Raw genomic sequence first — 15,352 nt, forward strand, 5'->3', positions numbered from 1 at the left:
AGCTATGCCATTTTCATAAGCATTATTTTAATTTTATTTCAAGGATATCCAGGAAGCAAACTTCAAGACATCAAGCAGTAGGCTTCTCGCAGCTGTGATGTCAGCCCTGTGCCACACATCTGTGAAACTGACCTCCATCTTTCCTATTGCTTATGATGGAGAAGTCTTACTGCATTCTATGGTGAAACAAGTTAGCACTGAAAATGACTCTGCGCTGGCCCATCGCTTCCCTCTGCTGGTAGCACACATGGAAAAACTTAGTCAGGCGAGTATCAGCTACAAAAGCACACGGCGTATATCATAATAATCTGATATGAGACATTCCGTTCTGATGTGCCAATTTGTTCTACAGAGTGAAGAAAATATCTCAGGGATGACAAGCTTTCGTGAAGTACTTGAAAAGATGCTGGTGATTGTCGTGTTGCCAGTAAGAAATAGCCTTAGGCGTGAAAATGAACTTTTCTCTGCACACCTGGTTTCTAACACCTGTGGATTACTTGCCAGTATTGTGAGTGAACTCACAGCTTCTGCACTGGGATCGGAGGTAATGTGGTTAATTCATAATCCCTCTGTTTCTGGATTGGGTGGTGCATGCTAAGATAAGACTGCATTTCCATATTTTGATATTTTTCTTTCACGAGTGAATCATGTTTCATTCCAGAAATCATGCAACCAATTTGAAGCCTGTAGTGGATTTTGTTAGATGTTGTGCTGTCCATATAAAACTAGGTGTTCCTAGTTCCTTTAGTCATTTTCTTTTCTAGGGATAGTTAAACAGTTCACTGATAAATGGATTATTTTATTAAGGAACAGTGCTTGATAGGACAGTTTCATTCATGTAAGTTGATTTAGAAGCAAGGATCTAATTTAAAATAGCCTTAAATTGGATTTTTCTCTGCTAATTGCTGTCTTCCTCCTTTCCAGGTTGATGGACTTAATTCTCTTCATTCTGTCAAGTCAAGCCCAAATCGATTCACAAAAACAAGCCAAGGAAGAAGCTGGAACACAGGGAATGGATCCCCTGATGCCATTTGCTTCTCTGTGGACAAACCTGGGGTTATTGTTGTAGGATTCTCTGTCTATGGAGGAGGAGGAATCCATGAATATGAACTGGAAGTACTAGTTGATGATGTATGTACATCACAATTGTTCATGAAAAGCCCCTGCAATTCAACTACGTTGTTGCCTTTACTGCTAGAATAGTAATAATTTAAAAAAATCCACATAAAACTGTTGCAAACATTGGACTCCTGGGCCTCACCCAAAAACAGTGCAGCCCAGTTTAAATATCATGTTAATATCTCCATCTCTTGGACAATATATGTCAGAGTTGTTGTGGTGGTAGAGAATAGGAGGCTGGAGAACCCCTAGGAAGCAAGCACCTTAGGTCTTGTCAAGCACATGGTTTGGAAGCTTACACTTGCTTTTTAGGGGTGCTGAGGAATGCGGTTTAAATGCTGAAGGGCAGGCAATTGTGAGGGGAAGTGACATTAAAAAATTATCTTGAAGGACAAAAGATGGAATGGGGCGATAGACAGAAACTGTTCCATACTCCAATGAGCTTGCAATCAAATTTAACACAGGAGAAACAGGAGAATGGGGAGGGAAGTGGAGGCAGGTGTAAACAGGGAAGCAATACATGGTTGTTTCACTTACATGTACTTAGACTAAGTTTACAGTAGGACATGGTAACTAGGGGAGCCCAAAAGCTGTACCTAAAAGGTGGGTTTTGAGCAGGCATAAGAAAGAAAAAGGGACACGGGTGGCGCTGTGGGTTAAACCACAGAGCCTAGGACTTGCCGATCAGAAGGTTGGCAGTTCAAATCCCCGCGAAGGGGTGAGCTCCCGTTGCTCGGTCCCTGCTCCTGCCAGCCTAGCAGTTCAAAAGCACGTCAAGTGCAAGTAGATAACTAGGTACTGCTCTGGCAGGAAGGTAAACGGAATTTCTGTGCGCTGCTCTGGTTCGCTAGAAGCGGCTTCGTCATGCTGACCACATGACCCGGAAGCTGTACGCCAGCTCCCTCGGCCAGTAAAGCGAGATGAGTGCCGCAACCCCAGAGTCGGCCACGACTGGACCTAGTGGTCAGGGGTCCCTTTACCTTTAAGAAAGAGAATCTCACAAGATTTCTAGGAGGCAGTTCCAAATATATGGGGCAGGAAGGGGACTTTTGGGTGGTGGAACTACAGATAACAGGTAGAGGAATATCCAGATTTACCTTTAACCTTTAAATATTTACCTTTACTTCTTTTTATTTATAGAGTGATCATACAGGAGATTCAACTCATTCTCACAGATGGACATCTCTAGAATTAGTTAAAGGGACGTATACTACAGATGACTCCCCGAGTGATATTGCTGAAATTAAACTTGACAAAGTTGTTCCTCTGAAGGTAAATCAAACGATTTTCCCCCCTGCAACTGAAAAATAGATCTGCATTATGCACATGTATTTTATTTCAATTCAACAATTTATTTGCTGATTAACATTTTAGGGAGCAATCTTACACACAAGAAGCTGGTTTAAAGCAAGATTTCTGTAAATTAAACCGGCATAAAGTATTCCAGATCCAAACTCCATTCAGGAGTGGGGCTACTGTGGACTGAGCACACACACACAAACCAAACATTTTTCAAAATTTTTAAAAATCCGCCCGGATGGTGATTTCACCTTTGGAATCTCGGGCATGTCTGGGAAATTCTGGGCGTACGGCAACCCTAAGCCGGTGTAGCTCTACTGCCATGGAAACATTTTGCCTCGGCCAGGAATCCACTGGTTCCAAACATGCTTTTCCCAGAGGATGTTGCTATTGGAGAAGTTTCATCTTCCCTTAAAAATTTCAGGACAGCTCATGTAAAACAATCAAGCAAAATGTTGCTGCTTAGTCTAATATTGCCTGCTTTCCTGGCTTTTAATTGAAGGAGAATGTGAAATATGCAGTTCGTCTGAGGAACTACGGGAGTCGGACAGCTAATGGGGATGGAGGGATGACCACTGTTCAGTGTCCAGATGGTGTCACGTTCACTTTCAGTACGTGTAGTTTGAGCAGCAATGGCACAAATCAAACACGGGGACAGATCCCACAGATTCTCTATTACAGGTATGAACTATGTAATTGCATTGTGTGAATTTTGTTTAGTTTTGAATTTGTGTGGGTTTTGAACATGTAAAAATCAGTTGGAGGCATTGTATTCCACCTCATTTCACTTAGAAATGTTGTTTTGGTATAGTGCTTGCTTTACTGTTTTCAAAAAAGAACTATCCAAAATAGTCCTTCATGAAGAGATATTTTATATATTTATTTGCACGCCTACGCAGAGAGATAAAGAGAGAGAAGAATATATCATATATAGGACAGGCTGAAGGATGCTTTTAAATATCTATATGTCTGGTGACATTGTTGGAAAAGCGTTGTATTTTTCTGTATTAGCTCATCTTACTTGATACTCCCTGAGAATTGCTCATGTTTTATTGGTTTCATTTTCTAGAAGCGAGTATGATGGTGATCTACAGTCACAACTCTTAAGTAAAGCCAATGAAGAAGATAAAAATTGTAGCAGAGCACTTTCTGTCGTGAGTGCTGTGGTACGAGCTGCTAAAGATCTCTTACACAGGGCTCTTGCTGTAGACGGTAAGAATACGTTGCAAAAAGGCCTGAATTAGATACTCTATCCGAAAAACTAAAGAACAAACCAAGGAAAGAATTCATTTCAAAATGGGAAGTATTTAAAACATATTTGAAAATTAATAATACTGACTTAAAATCCATAGCGGCTTTTGAATAATTCCAGCAATATCGTTCACTAGTTATATGATTTAACATATTTGATGTACAGTGGTGCCCCGCAAGACGGATGCCTCGCAAGACGAAAAACTCGCTAGACGAAAGGGTTTTGCGTTTTTTGAGCTGCTTTGCAAGACGATTTTCCCTATGGGCTTGCTTCGCAAGACGAAAACGTCTTGCAAGTTTGTTTCCTTTTTCTTAACACCGTTAATACAGTTGCGACTTGACTTCGAGGAGCAACTCATAGAATGCGGTGTGGTAGCCTTTTTTGAGGTTTTTGAAGACTTTGGTGATTTTTTAAGCTTTTCCAAAACTTTCCCGACACCGTGCTTCGCAAGACGAAAAATTCGCAAGACGAAAAAACTCGCGAAACGAATTAATTTCGTCTTGCGAGGCACCACTGTAACTTGAGATGACAGTAATAACATGTATTGGCAGTTAAGAATGGTTTTGAATTATGGAGTAGATGGGAAGTCGGGTTTAAAAAGAAGAGACCATTACCGTTTAAGGATTACAAAATTTATATTAATTCTCTATGTATGGCGAGACTGATGGTATTTTCACTATGGTTATTTTGTCCCTTTTTGTTGTGTGTTGAGCAAAAAGGAAAAAGAAATAAAAAAGAAAAAAAGAGCCTGGATTCTTCTTATTCAAGATCCGTTTGTGATAGTGAGGTTCTGTAGTGTGAATGTTTGCTCATGACATCTTCACTTATTAAATTTTTGCACATAATAAATACAAGAAATGGTGCAACAGTTTGCTTTAAAAAGAAAGTTAATATCCAAATCTGAATCCAGGGATGACTAGCTCACGGTGCATCGGACCCCTGAAGGATTTTTAGTCTCCTCCCAACCCAAAATTTGTCATTTTAAAATTTAAAAAACATCACTTCTATGGGTCACCTGCTGGGTGATTGTTTTGCCAAAGGCAAGGTGGTTCTTTTAAAATGAGATTCAGAAGCGATACAAAATACACAATTGAGTGAGAAGATATCAGTATTGCAGCATTGGATAAAATAATGTAAAATGTAAACATTGTGGTTTAAATTCGTACAACATGGTCCATCCAGAGAACATGTGTATATAAGAGTCATTAATTTCAGTGTGAGAGATTTGAGCAAATTCTTAATTCTCCCACTGAAATGAACAGGACACCAGATGTTTAGCTTGATCATGCCCTTTAATGAATAATTTAATTGTTCTGCTTTAAGTGAGTAGTGAAATATGATTCATATCTCAGTATCTCAGGGTTTTTATTGTCCTTGTTGTTTTAGCGGATGACATTCCAGAATTGCTCAGCTCTTCCAGTCTCTTTTATATGCTCCTTCCTCTTATCATTGCCTATATTGGACCTGTGGCTGCAGCTATTCCCAAGGTATGTGGCTAACAGTCTCCGTAGCATTCAAGATGGAGTTGTGCTTCACATGGACCCATTTTTGCCCAGAGGTTACCTTTCAATTCCATTAACAAGCGGTAATCCTCCTAACCGTTTGTCCATCTCCTCCCCACCTGGCTGAATGAGCATGGCACTCTCTGTAAAAGTATGTCTCTCTCGCATCAACTCTTTTAGATAGTCAGACTCACTTTTTGTGTCCTTCATCTTGCTTCACTGGCCAAGCAGGTGTCTAGCCCCATGTTGGATGGTTCATCACATTTGTATATATGTCTCATTATATCTTCCACCTCTGACAAAGATCACAGTTCATTTCACAAGGTCTGTAGTTCACCTTGGTGGCGCTGTAACGAAATATCTCTCGTCATGTGGCTTGTCACACTGCGGCCTGCATTAAGCCTAACATCTTAATGAAGCACTGCAAAATTGATCTCTGCACCTTGTCTAAGGCAGCTTTGGGGAGGCAAGTGGTCCAGCATGTGCTCCTGTCAATAGATAGTCTAAACCTGCCCTGTACTTTGTTAGCTTGAGAACATCCTACCTGAGGACTTGGTACACTTAAGGGAAAAGGGACCTCTGAATGATATTTTTACATGAGTGTATTTATCTCTTCAAGGCCCCAACCTGGTCTGGTTGCCTTATACAACATTAAGGTATTTTTCGATTGGCTCATTAGTTATCCATGCACTTTCAGAGACTACCTGGTATTATGTATGCTGTTTGCCTCATTCTGGATACCTTGTTTCAGTGTGAGACTCTGTAGCTTGGTCATTAATGTACTGAAGCTTCACAAGGCATGGACAAGTTCTTTGAAGTGATAGTGTCCCTGCCTCCAAGCACTAGGGGGCATCTTTATGCTCAGGTAAAAATACCTTTCAGGTAATACCAGTGACCCCTTTTACACCAAAGATCAGGACTAGGTCGAGATAATGTAACATTATTTACACAAACACTGTAAAGCAAACCGAGATGCGTTTTCAGTTTTGCAAACGCTTGGTCATGTTTATCATGCGACAGGTTGCTGTAGAAGTTTTTGGGCTAGTTCAGCAGCTGCTTCCATCTGTAGCTGTTTTGAACCAGAAGTATGCGCCTCCTGCCTTCAACCCCAACCAGTCGACCGACAGCACTACAGGAAACCAACCTGAACAAGGGCTTTCTGCTTGTACTACCTCTAACCACTACGCTGTCATTGAATGCGAACACCCCTACAAGCCAGCCTGTGTCACCCATTACAAGGTAGGTTCTTCACTGGAGTCTGCATCACTCTTCTTATGAGTTTTGTACGATGTTGGATTATATTGCAAAGTGGGTTGTTTTGTTTCATTTTGTACTCCATGTCAGATGTTGTGTAAATGGCAGAGAATGGAACACATTATATTTAATGTTGTTGTTGTTTTATTTCTACTCTGCCCATCTGGTTGGGTTTCCTCAGCCACTCTGGGTGGCTTCCAGCAAAAGATTAAGAATACAGTGGTGCCTCGCAAGACGAAAAGAATCCGTTCTGTGATTCTCTTCGTCTAGCGGTTTTTTCGTCTTGCGAAGCAAGCCCATTGACGGATTAGAGGATTAGCGCTATTAGCGCTATTAGCGGCTTTTAGCGGCTTATCTGCTGATCGGATCAGCCGATAAGCGGCTTAGCGGCTTAGAAAAAGGGGGGGGAAAGGAAAAAAAATCAGCAGGAACTCGCAAGACATTGTCGTCTTGCAAAGCAAGCCCATAGGAAATTCGTTTTGCGAAGCACCTCCAAAACGGAAAACTCTTTCGTCTAGCGAGTTTTCCGTCTTGCGAGGCATTCGTCTTGCGGGGCACCACTGTACATTAAAACATCAGTCATTAAAAACTTCCCTAAACAGGGCTGCCTTCAGATGTCTTCTAAATGTCATATAGTTGTTTATTTCCTTGACATCTGATGGGAGGGCATTCCACAGGGCGGGTGCCACTTGTAGCAATGTTTGCAAGCTTTCATTTTAGTTCTGTTTGCTTAAATAAACTTCAACATCATTGTGAATGTAACCTAATTGTGAACAGCCATTTACAACAACAGCAACAACAACAACAACAAAAAAAAAACCAGTTAAGGAGAAAATATTTTTATTTCCCAACTTTTTCTCAGGTGACATTTCCAGAATGTGTCAGGTGGATGACAATAGAATTTGACGCTCAGTGCGGAACTGCTCAATCAGAGGATGTTCTTCGCTTGCTCATTCCTGCCCGAATCATCCAGTTTTCAGGTTTTGGACCAAAGCAGGCTTCTGTTCATGAAAATCTCAATTCATGGATAGAACTGAAGAAATTTTCAGGCTCATCTGGGTGGCCTACAATGGTCTTGGTGCTTCCAGGTAATTACATTGAGAGTGTGTGTGTGTGTGTGTGTGTGTGTGTGTGTGTGTGTATAAAATGGATGGCTAAAATGGACTTAAACTGTAGTATTAAAAAATTCTCTGGCCTCAACTAGATGAAATATTTGTCTGGCCTTTATGCATGTGAAGTTATAATCTGTCAAATGGTGTTATGTAATGGTGGGATTTTTGTATCATAAGACATTGATTTGCATAGTGAATAAATATTTCAAATACAGTGGTATCTCTAGTTACAAACTTACTTCGTTCTGGAGGTCCGTTCTGAATCTGAAACTGTTCTTAACTAGAGTTGTGCTTTCGCTAATGGGGCCTCTTGCTGCCTCTGCGCCGCCGGCACATGATTTCCGTTCTCATCCTGGGGCAAAGTTCTCAACTCGAGGTAACTCTTCCAGGTTAGTGGAGTTTGTAACCTGAGGCGTTTGTAACTCAAGGTACCACTGTATGAATCTTTGGAAGCAGCAAGGCCTTCTTAGTGCACAGATATGTCATTTCTGCTGATGACGATCAGCTGATGACTAAGTGGTTGAGTGGATATGAAATCATGTTGATTAACTAAGAAGAAAACTGGGTGTTGTGCTTTGATTATCTTCTACTTTTAATCCAGAACCACATTCCCTGGGTGCTGTACCAGAATAGTAGAGGTTAATTACTAGGGCATGTAACAAAGAGCAGTGGTAAACAACATGAATACAATCACTTGTGAATTAAGATAAAGAAGTACACAGCTTGGATTTCAAATTACAGGCAGATCTTGCATTTGATTGTAGGTGAATTGTTGCCCACGTTCTTTGCTTTGCTAAATCTAGTATTTCCCCTTAGGTAATGAGGCGCTCTTCTCACTGGAAACTGCATCAGACTATGTGAAAGATGAAAAGGCTTCTTTCTACGGTTTCAAGTGTTTTGCAATTGGTTATGAATTTAGCCCGGGACTTGATGAGGTGAGGATACATTTAAATATTGCAGCCTTTAAAGTTATCATAATTTTCTGCATGCAGATTCATTGTATTGCTTTAGTTCATTTTTAACCTGACATATTTGTTAGATGTATGCATGTGAGTCTACATTGATTGTTGGTTTTTCTAGTGTGCTAGGGTATAGAAATGTGAACCAAGCTTAATCACCAAAAGGTTCTGGGGTCTTAACTATTAGTGTAAATATCTGGACTTTATAATCCACGAAGTGTTGCATTCATTTTATAGATCAGTGTTGTAGAAAAACCATCCATTAATCTAGCGATGGTTCCCTTGCACATTGCTGAAATTCATGGGTTCTGGGTTACTGAAAATGACCTGCTAGCACCAAGCACTAGTTTATAAATGGCTATATTAAGTTTGTCTTCAGGAGGAGAATATGGGGAATTTGCTGAGTTCCTAAAACCATATGTAAAATCATTTTGTCTTCTTTATTTTAAGGGTATCATTCAGCTTGAAAAAGAGCTGGCCAATTTAGGAGGAGCATGTGCAGCTGCGTTGATGAAAAAAGACCTGGCACTCCCCATTGGTATGTCCCTCTGATAGGGGGAGGGGTTTGTTGGATTTGGCACAAAACTAGCAACACTTGCTTTGTGTGGAGGGAGGGCAAGCAAGGATGTGCTGACAAGAATAACCAGCATGATCCAGGACTTGTGCATACTAAACAAGATATTTTATGTTGTTGAACAGCGGCTTTCGATGCCATATCACAAACTGCTTTTGAGACTCTCCCAAGCTTCAATACTGATATGCCATGTGATGTGCAGGGCTGCTACTTTGACGGAGGGAGAGCCAACAGGCCTGCTTGCTGCAAGGAACAGATTGCCAGGCAGTTTTCTGGATTGTGGCCAATTGGCCTAATCTGCCAGTCATTTCAAGATAGCTTAAAACGTTGTGTGTCTGTTTTTAATGATAACTCATAAGTTGAAATCTTTTTATGAAGGTATTTTTATTCTGGGTTTTTTTTAATATAAAGAGGTGCATATCCCCCCTTTTTTTCTTGACTTAGTAGGACTGAGAAAAATGACTGGCTTTTAGTTTTTTAGTAGGCCCTATCTGTGTAGTAGAAGATAGGCATCAAGAGAATGGTCCTTTTCTGTGGTTGCTCCCCAGCTGTGGAATGCTCTCCCCAGTGAGGCTCTCCTGGCACCATCATTACATGTCTTTAGGCACCAGGCAAAAAAAATTCCTCTTTACCCTGTTCTGTGGCTATTAAATAATCCATGGCCTGTGAAAGTGTGGGGGAAAGGACTATTATTATGATGACTCATTTATTATTAGGCTGTCTGTCAGTATGCTTTTAATAACATTTTTATCACTGATGTTCTGTATTGTAGTTACAGGTAGGTAGCCGTGTTGGTCTGCCGTAGTCGAAACAAAATAAAAAAAATATTCCTTCCTGTAGCACCTTAGAGACCAACTAAGTTTCTTATTGGTATGAGCTTTCGTGTGCATGCACACTTCTTCAGATACACGTCTAAGGTGCTACTGGAAGGAATTTGTTTTTATTTTGTTCTGTATTGTGTTTTGAATGCTGTACACCAGCCTGGGACCTTTCAATAAGGGGTGGTATAAAAAATTAATTGTTGTTTCCCCTCCTTTCAGGGTTTCTTAATGTTAATTTGGATATGGTTTGAACTCTGTTTTCTAAGGCTCTTTTCCTAAGAGGTAGAGAGCAGGAATTTTGTCATTACTAGAAATTAGATTAAGGCGAAGAGCCAGTTACCCAGTTTGTCACGTGAAGTGAGGTTAGGGAAACCTTAAAATGTGTTTTGATTTCATGACATTATTTACTCTATCCAAGCAGGCAATGAATTTGAAGAAGATCTTGAGATCCTGGAAGAAGCTGCTCTGCAGGTAGACAATTAACCGCTGCCTTTGCAAAATAAACCCCTGAGATTCTTTGCTAATTGGTACAAAACAGAAAGCACAGTGGTTTAATTTGGCTTGTTTAGGAGAACTTCAGTGTGTAATAGAATTTCTCAAAGTAATAGCAGGGGGCAAGGTCTGTGATGAGCAGGGTGTATACCAGTTCAGGAGATCTCAAATTGGCCTATTCAAAGCATCTTCCTTTCAAGACTTCCTGCCATTTAACATCTTAGATAATTCATTAGAGCAGTGGTTTCCAGTTAGCTGAGAACTGTGGACCCCCTGTTTTTCAAAAGCCAAGCCACAGACCCCCTACTTTTGAAAATTTTGATATCTGTATGATAGTTTTGGTTGCATGAATGGTGCCACGGATCCCCTGGGCAGGTGCTGTGAACCACCAATTGGGAACCACTGCATTCGAGTAGTATTATATGATCTGAAAGAGAGTTGCAGCATTTCTTCCTGTGATGCAGCCTGCTAGTTTTCCTTATTTATTGAATTTAATTTTATTTATTTATTTGGACTATTTATATTCTGCCTACTAACAAAGGTTCTCGAGGCAGCTTCCAGATATTTAAAATACAGTGGCATAGATAAGAGTCGTACTGCATGTATAATCACTAAAAATGCATATACTTGTCTCTTGGCCTAGACATATTTTTGTGAGCTATTCACAAAAGGGTGCTGTCCAGTATACAGTTGTTAGGATCAGCAATTTAAAGGATGGCACCAAAGGATATATTCTGAGTTATGCTCCTGTTCAGGGAGTGCTTTGAAGGGTGCAGGGGTGGAAATCCATTAGGCCTTTTTGCTTTAGATTGCTGAAAAGTAAGATTTGGGTTTTAGAGGGTACCTCCTTTATAATCTTTTAGTTTTACTAGTTTTAATTTGAAATTATAATGAAGCCAGTGCATTCTGTATGTATTTGATGCCCTAGGCCAGCGGTTCTCAACCTGTGGGTCCCCAGATGTGATTGGACTACAACTCCCATCATCCCTGAGCTCTGGCCTTGCTAGCTAGGGGTGATGGGAGTTGTAGTTCAACAACATCTGGGGACCCACAGGTTGAGAAAGGCTGCTCTAGGGACTTTTGATAGACTGGGTTGGCTCACATTTCCAGGTGGACCATAGTAAATGTTTAATTCCAGTTCTTCACCCTTCCCCTGCTCCTGATCTTGTCAGGTGCAACAAACCATAGCCTTGACTGGTTGTGTCTTCTGAACCTGAGGCTTATGGTTTGTTTTCCCCCAAGGTAACACAAGCGGCAAGCCAAAAATAAACATTGGCTACTACTTGCGGTTTGTTTAAACAGAAATAAACCGGAAGCCTGGGTTCAGATGACGTGACTAGCCAAGGCTTGTTGTTTCTTGCTCCCAGTGTGATATGGCCAGGAGTAGCGGAGGACTGAAGTGGAGACTTTTGGGAATTCAGTTTGGCTTAACATGACATGCAGATGCAGCCGCTGGGCCCCAGTTTTACAAATATAATAAATAATTGAATTCATTACCAAAAATCTGATTTTAAATGCAGCACGTGTAAATGCTCAATGATATTTCACAACCCTCTCCAGGTTTGCAAGACTCACTCTGGCATCCTGGGAAAAGGTTTAGCATTATCTCACTCGCCAACTATCTTGGAGGCCCTTGAAGGAAATCTCCCTCTGCAAGTACAAAGCAATGAACAGTCATTTTTGGAGGATTTCATTTCATGTGTACCAGGATCCAGTGGCGGACGACTTGCAAGGTATTGTTATTGCCAAGTTACATCCATGACCACCTCTATTACTGTGCTTTTGTTTTGAATAAATATGACCCACAAGCACCGCAGCGCCAAAGTATTCCTTCTATTATTCCTTATTTGTTACTTTGAAAAGCGTGCATTTCCCCTTCCATGTTTAATTGCCTTTGGAGTTTTCTTTTATAAGTAAGTACAGGAAAGGGCTGCCATTTTGAGTCTTTAGAAGGAAATATAGCACAAGTGCTATATAAACCGAAGTCTTAGCAGGGGTGTTTTAATCAGAATGCTTTGTTGTTAAAGGTAGTACTTTTCTGTGACAAACTAAGATCTTGTTTTTTATAGCTTTACAGTGGTGCCCCGCAAGACGAATGCCTCGCAAGACGAAAAACTCGCTAGACGAAAGAGTTTTCCGTTTTTTGAGTCGTTCCGCAAGACGAATTTCCCTATGGGCTTGCTTTGCAAGATGAAACATCTTGCGAGTTCTTGCGAGTTTGTTTCCTTTTTCTTAAAGCCGCTAAGCCGCTAATAGCCACTAAGCCGCTAATAGCCACTAAGCTGCTAATAGCCATGCTTCGCAAGACGAAAAAACCGCAAGATGAAGAGACTCGGGAACGGATTAATTTTGTCTTGCGAGGCACCACTGTGTCTTGCTTCCTGTAACGCATATGCGGCTGATTTACAAGGGGTTCAATTAGATAACCCTTGGGGATCCCTTCCAGCTCCACAATTTTTTGTTGGTCTATACCCCACTTTGATATTATTTCCCCAAGAACACAGAGCAGGAGTCAACTAATGAACCCTAACAGCAGCAAGGCTTCCCACCTCCCCCCCCATGCCCCTCAAAATTTCCTCTGGGGGAGTTGGAAGAATGTAATACAGTGGTGCCCCGCAAGACGAAATTAATTCGTTCCGCAAGTTTTGTCGTCTAGCGAATTTTTCGTCTTGCGAATCACAAAATCCCATAGGAATGCATTGAAAATCAACTAATGCGTTCCTATGGTCAAAAAAAGTCCAAACAAAGCCAAATTTGGTACAACAACAGTTTATTAACTGCTCTTTAAAGTCACACATACTGTAAAGAGCAGTTCAAAAATTGAAGGGAAAATAAATTAACTTTATAAACATGACAGAAAAACATTTAAAAATCAACAAAGTGTACAGTACATTTTCTAAGACTCTGGGGGACCACTCGAAGAAAGCTCCTCTTCCACTCTTTGCTTCTTGCTGAAGAACCCCCTCCTCAACTGTTCCCCCAGCCACCCACCACACAGAAATTCAAATCCAGATTTTTTTAAAAAAACAGCAGAGTGGCCCAATGGTCACAGAAAATCATAAAAATTCCCAAAAACAGCCCCACAAGCTCCAAGATTCCTGCAGAAACCTCTCCAGCTGTTCCCCCAGCCAGCCAGCACTCAGAAATTCAAACTCAGGGGAAAAAAATTGAAAAAAAACAAACAAACTGGCCCAATGGTCACAGAAAATCATAAAAATTCCCCAAAAAGGCCCACAAACTCCCAGATTATCGCAACCCCCCCCCACAACACCAAGTCCTTGAATCCCAAACACCCCAACCCAAAATCCAAAACCCCCCAAAAAAGTTTTAAAAGTTTAACTTACCAAATGGATGCAAGAGAAGTTCTGGAAAAGTTTTGGAAAAGCTTCAAAAGTGAGCAAAGTCTGAGAAAAGGCTGCAAAACCACGTGCTAACAGTTGCTCCTCGAAGTCAAGTCGCAACTGTAGCTGTTCAAGCTAAGCACCCTTTGTTTTAACAGTTTTAAGAAAAAGGAAACAAAGTCGCGAGACGTTTTCGTCTTGCGAAGCAAGCCCATAGGGAAATTCGTCTTGCAAGGCAACTCGAAAACGGAAAAACCTTTCGTCTAGCGAGTTTTATGTCTTGCGAGGCATTCGTCTTGCGAGGTACCACTGTAGTTCCACACTGAACTCCACCAATTGAGTTATATATGTTAAATGGCTTTATCTTTCCTGTTTTAGATGGCTTCAACCAGATTCATATGCAGATCCCCAGAAAACATCCTTGATTCTGAATAAAGATGACATACGTTGTGGCTGGCCTACTATTATTACCGTGCAGACAAAAGACCAGTATGGTGATGTTGTTCATGTGCCTAATATGAAGGTAACTTTAAAAAGGTGGTTTTCCTGTCACCCCTTGCTTGATCTTTATGCAGTTTGGAATACAACTAGCACAAAGAATCTCAACTCGCCCTCTGCAGATGTGTGAAATAGTTTTGTTTTTCCCGCATTTTGAGGAAGAAGCAGATATTTTCCCACAATATTTTGGACAAGCCTATTGCTAGCTGTTTTTGTGGTATTGAATAGTATTTAATATACAGTGGTACCTCAAGTTACAGATGCGTCAGGTTACAGACTCCACCAACTCAGAAATAGTACCTTGGGTTAAGAACTTTGCTTCAGGATGAGAACAGAAATTGTGCGGCAGCAGGAGGCCCCATTAGCTAAAGTGGTACTTCAGGTTAAGAACAGTTTCAGGTTAAGAATGGACCTCCAGAACGAATTAAGTTCTTAACTTGAGGTACCACTGTATCCTCACCTTTCCTGTTTAAATCTGACAGGTGGAAGTCAAGGCAATTCCTGTTTCCCAGAAAAAAACTTCATTGCAGCAAGAACAGGCAAAAAAACTTCAGCGCATCCCAGGCAGTCCCGCAGGCGCTGCTGCTTCCTCCACTGATCTGACTTTCGGAGGACTTCCCTCTCCAAAACTCGATGCCTCTTATGAACCGATGATAGTGAAGGAAGCTCGCTACATAGCTATTACAATGATGAAGGTAAACTGCTACTTAAGGCATACATTTTTAAATCTGTCTAATTGAACAAAGGGACTCGAAAACTAACTAGAAATCTAGTGGGGTCAACATGTTTCTCTTTTTTAGTTGGTGGGTATTTTTTACTGCTTTTGTAAAGAACAAGATTGTTCTTTATAAAAAAAATTCCAATGAAGAGGTGGCCCGTGATTGTACTTCCATCATCTTTTACTCAAACTAGCTCATTTCAAGTCTGGAAATCCGTCTGCTCCTGCTGTTGGAAAGGATAGAAGCTTGACTTAAGTGTGTTGGTGTGATACGTTCTCTATGTCTTTACAGTTTTAATTAGGTGATGTTTCTTTGTATTCTCACTAGATAGAGCAGGGTGTAATGAGGAAAAAAACACATCACTTCATTCCGGAATGACCGGTCCAGCTATATGAGAGTTCAAGTTCAGA

The 15,352-nt window shown here is 40.9% G+C and overlaps 1 protein-coding gene across 1 annotated transcript in view; it reads left to right on the forward strand.

Annotated features, from left to right (window-relative positions):
- MYCBP2 (MYC binding protein 2) overlaps positions 1–15,352 on the forward strand; it is a 141,073-nt gene that overhangs the window by 63,762 nt on the left and 61,959 nt on the right. Inside the window, exons 33-47 of the mRNA XM_082218921.1 lie at positions 44–265; positions 353–544; positions 925–1,131; positions 2,260–2,391; positions 2,921–3,099; positions 3,488–3,630; positions 5,057–5,157; positions 6,193–6,411; positions 7,289–7,514; positions 8,355–8,473; positions 8,948–9,035; positions 10,314–10,363; positions 11,945–12,117; positions 14,104–14,248; positions 14,706–14,918. Coding sequence (XP_082075047.1) covers positions 44–265; positions 353–544; positions 925–1,131; positions 2,260–2,391; positions 2,921–3,099; positions 3,488–3,630; positions 5,057–5,157; positions 6,193–6,411; positions 7,289–7,514; positions 8,355–8,473; positions 8,948–9,035; positions 10,314–10,363; positions 11,945–12,117; positions 14,104–14,248; positions 14,706–14,918 — 2,409 coding nt within the window. The remainder of the gene's footprint in view (positions 1–43; positions 266–352; positions 545–924; positions 1,132–2,259; positions 2,392–2,920; positions 3,100–3,487; positions 3,631–5,056; positions 5,158–6,192; positions 6,412–7,288; positions 7,515–8,354; positions 8,474–8,947; positions 9,036–10,313; positions 10,364–11,944; positions 12,118–14,103; positions 14,249–14,705; positions 14,919–15,352) is intronic.

The sequence above is a fragment of the Podarcis vaucheri genome (genome assembly GCF_965113315.1).
Source record: "Podarcis vaucheri genome assembly, chromosome: 4".
NCBI lineage: Eukaryota > Metazoa > Chordata > Lepidosauria > Squamata > Lacertidae > Podarcis > Podarcis vaucheri.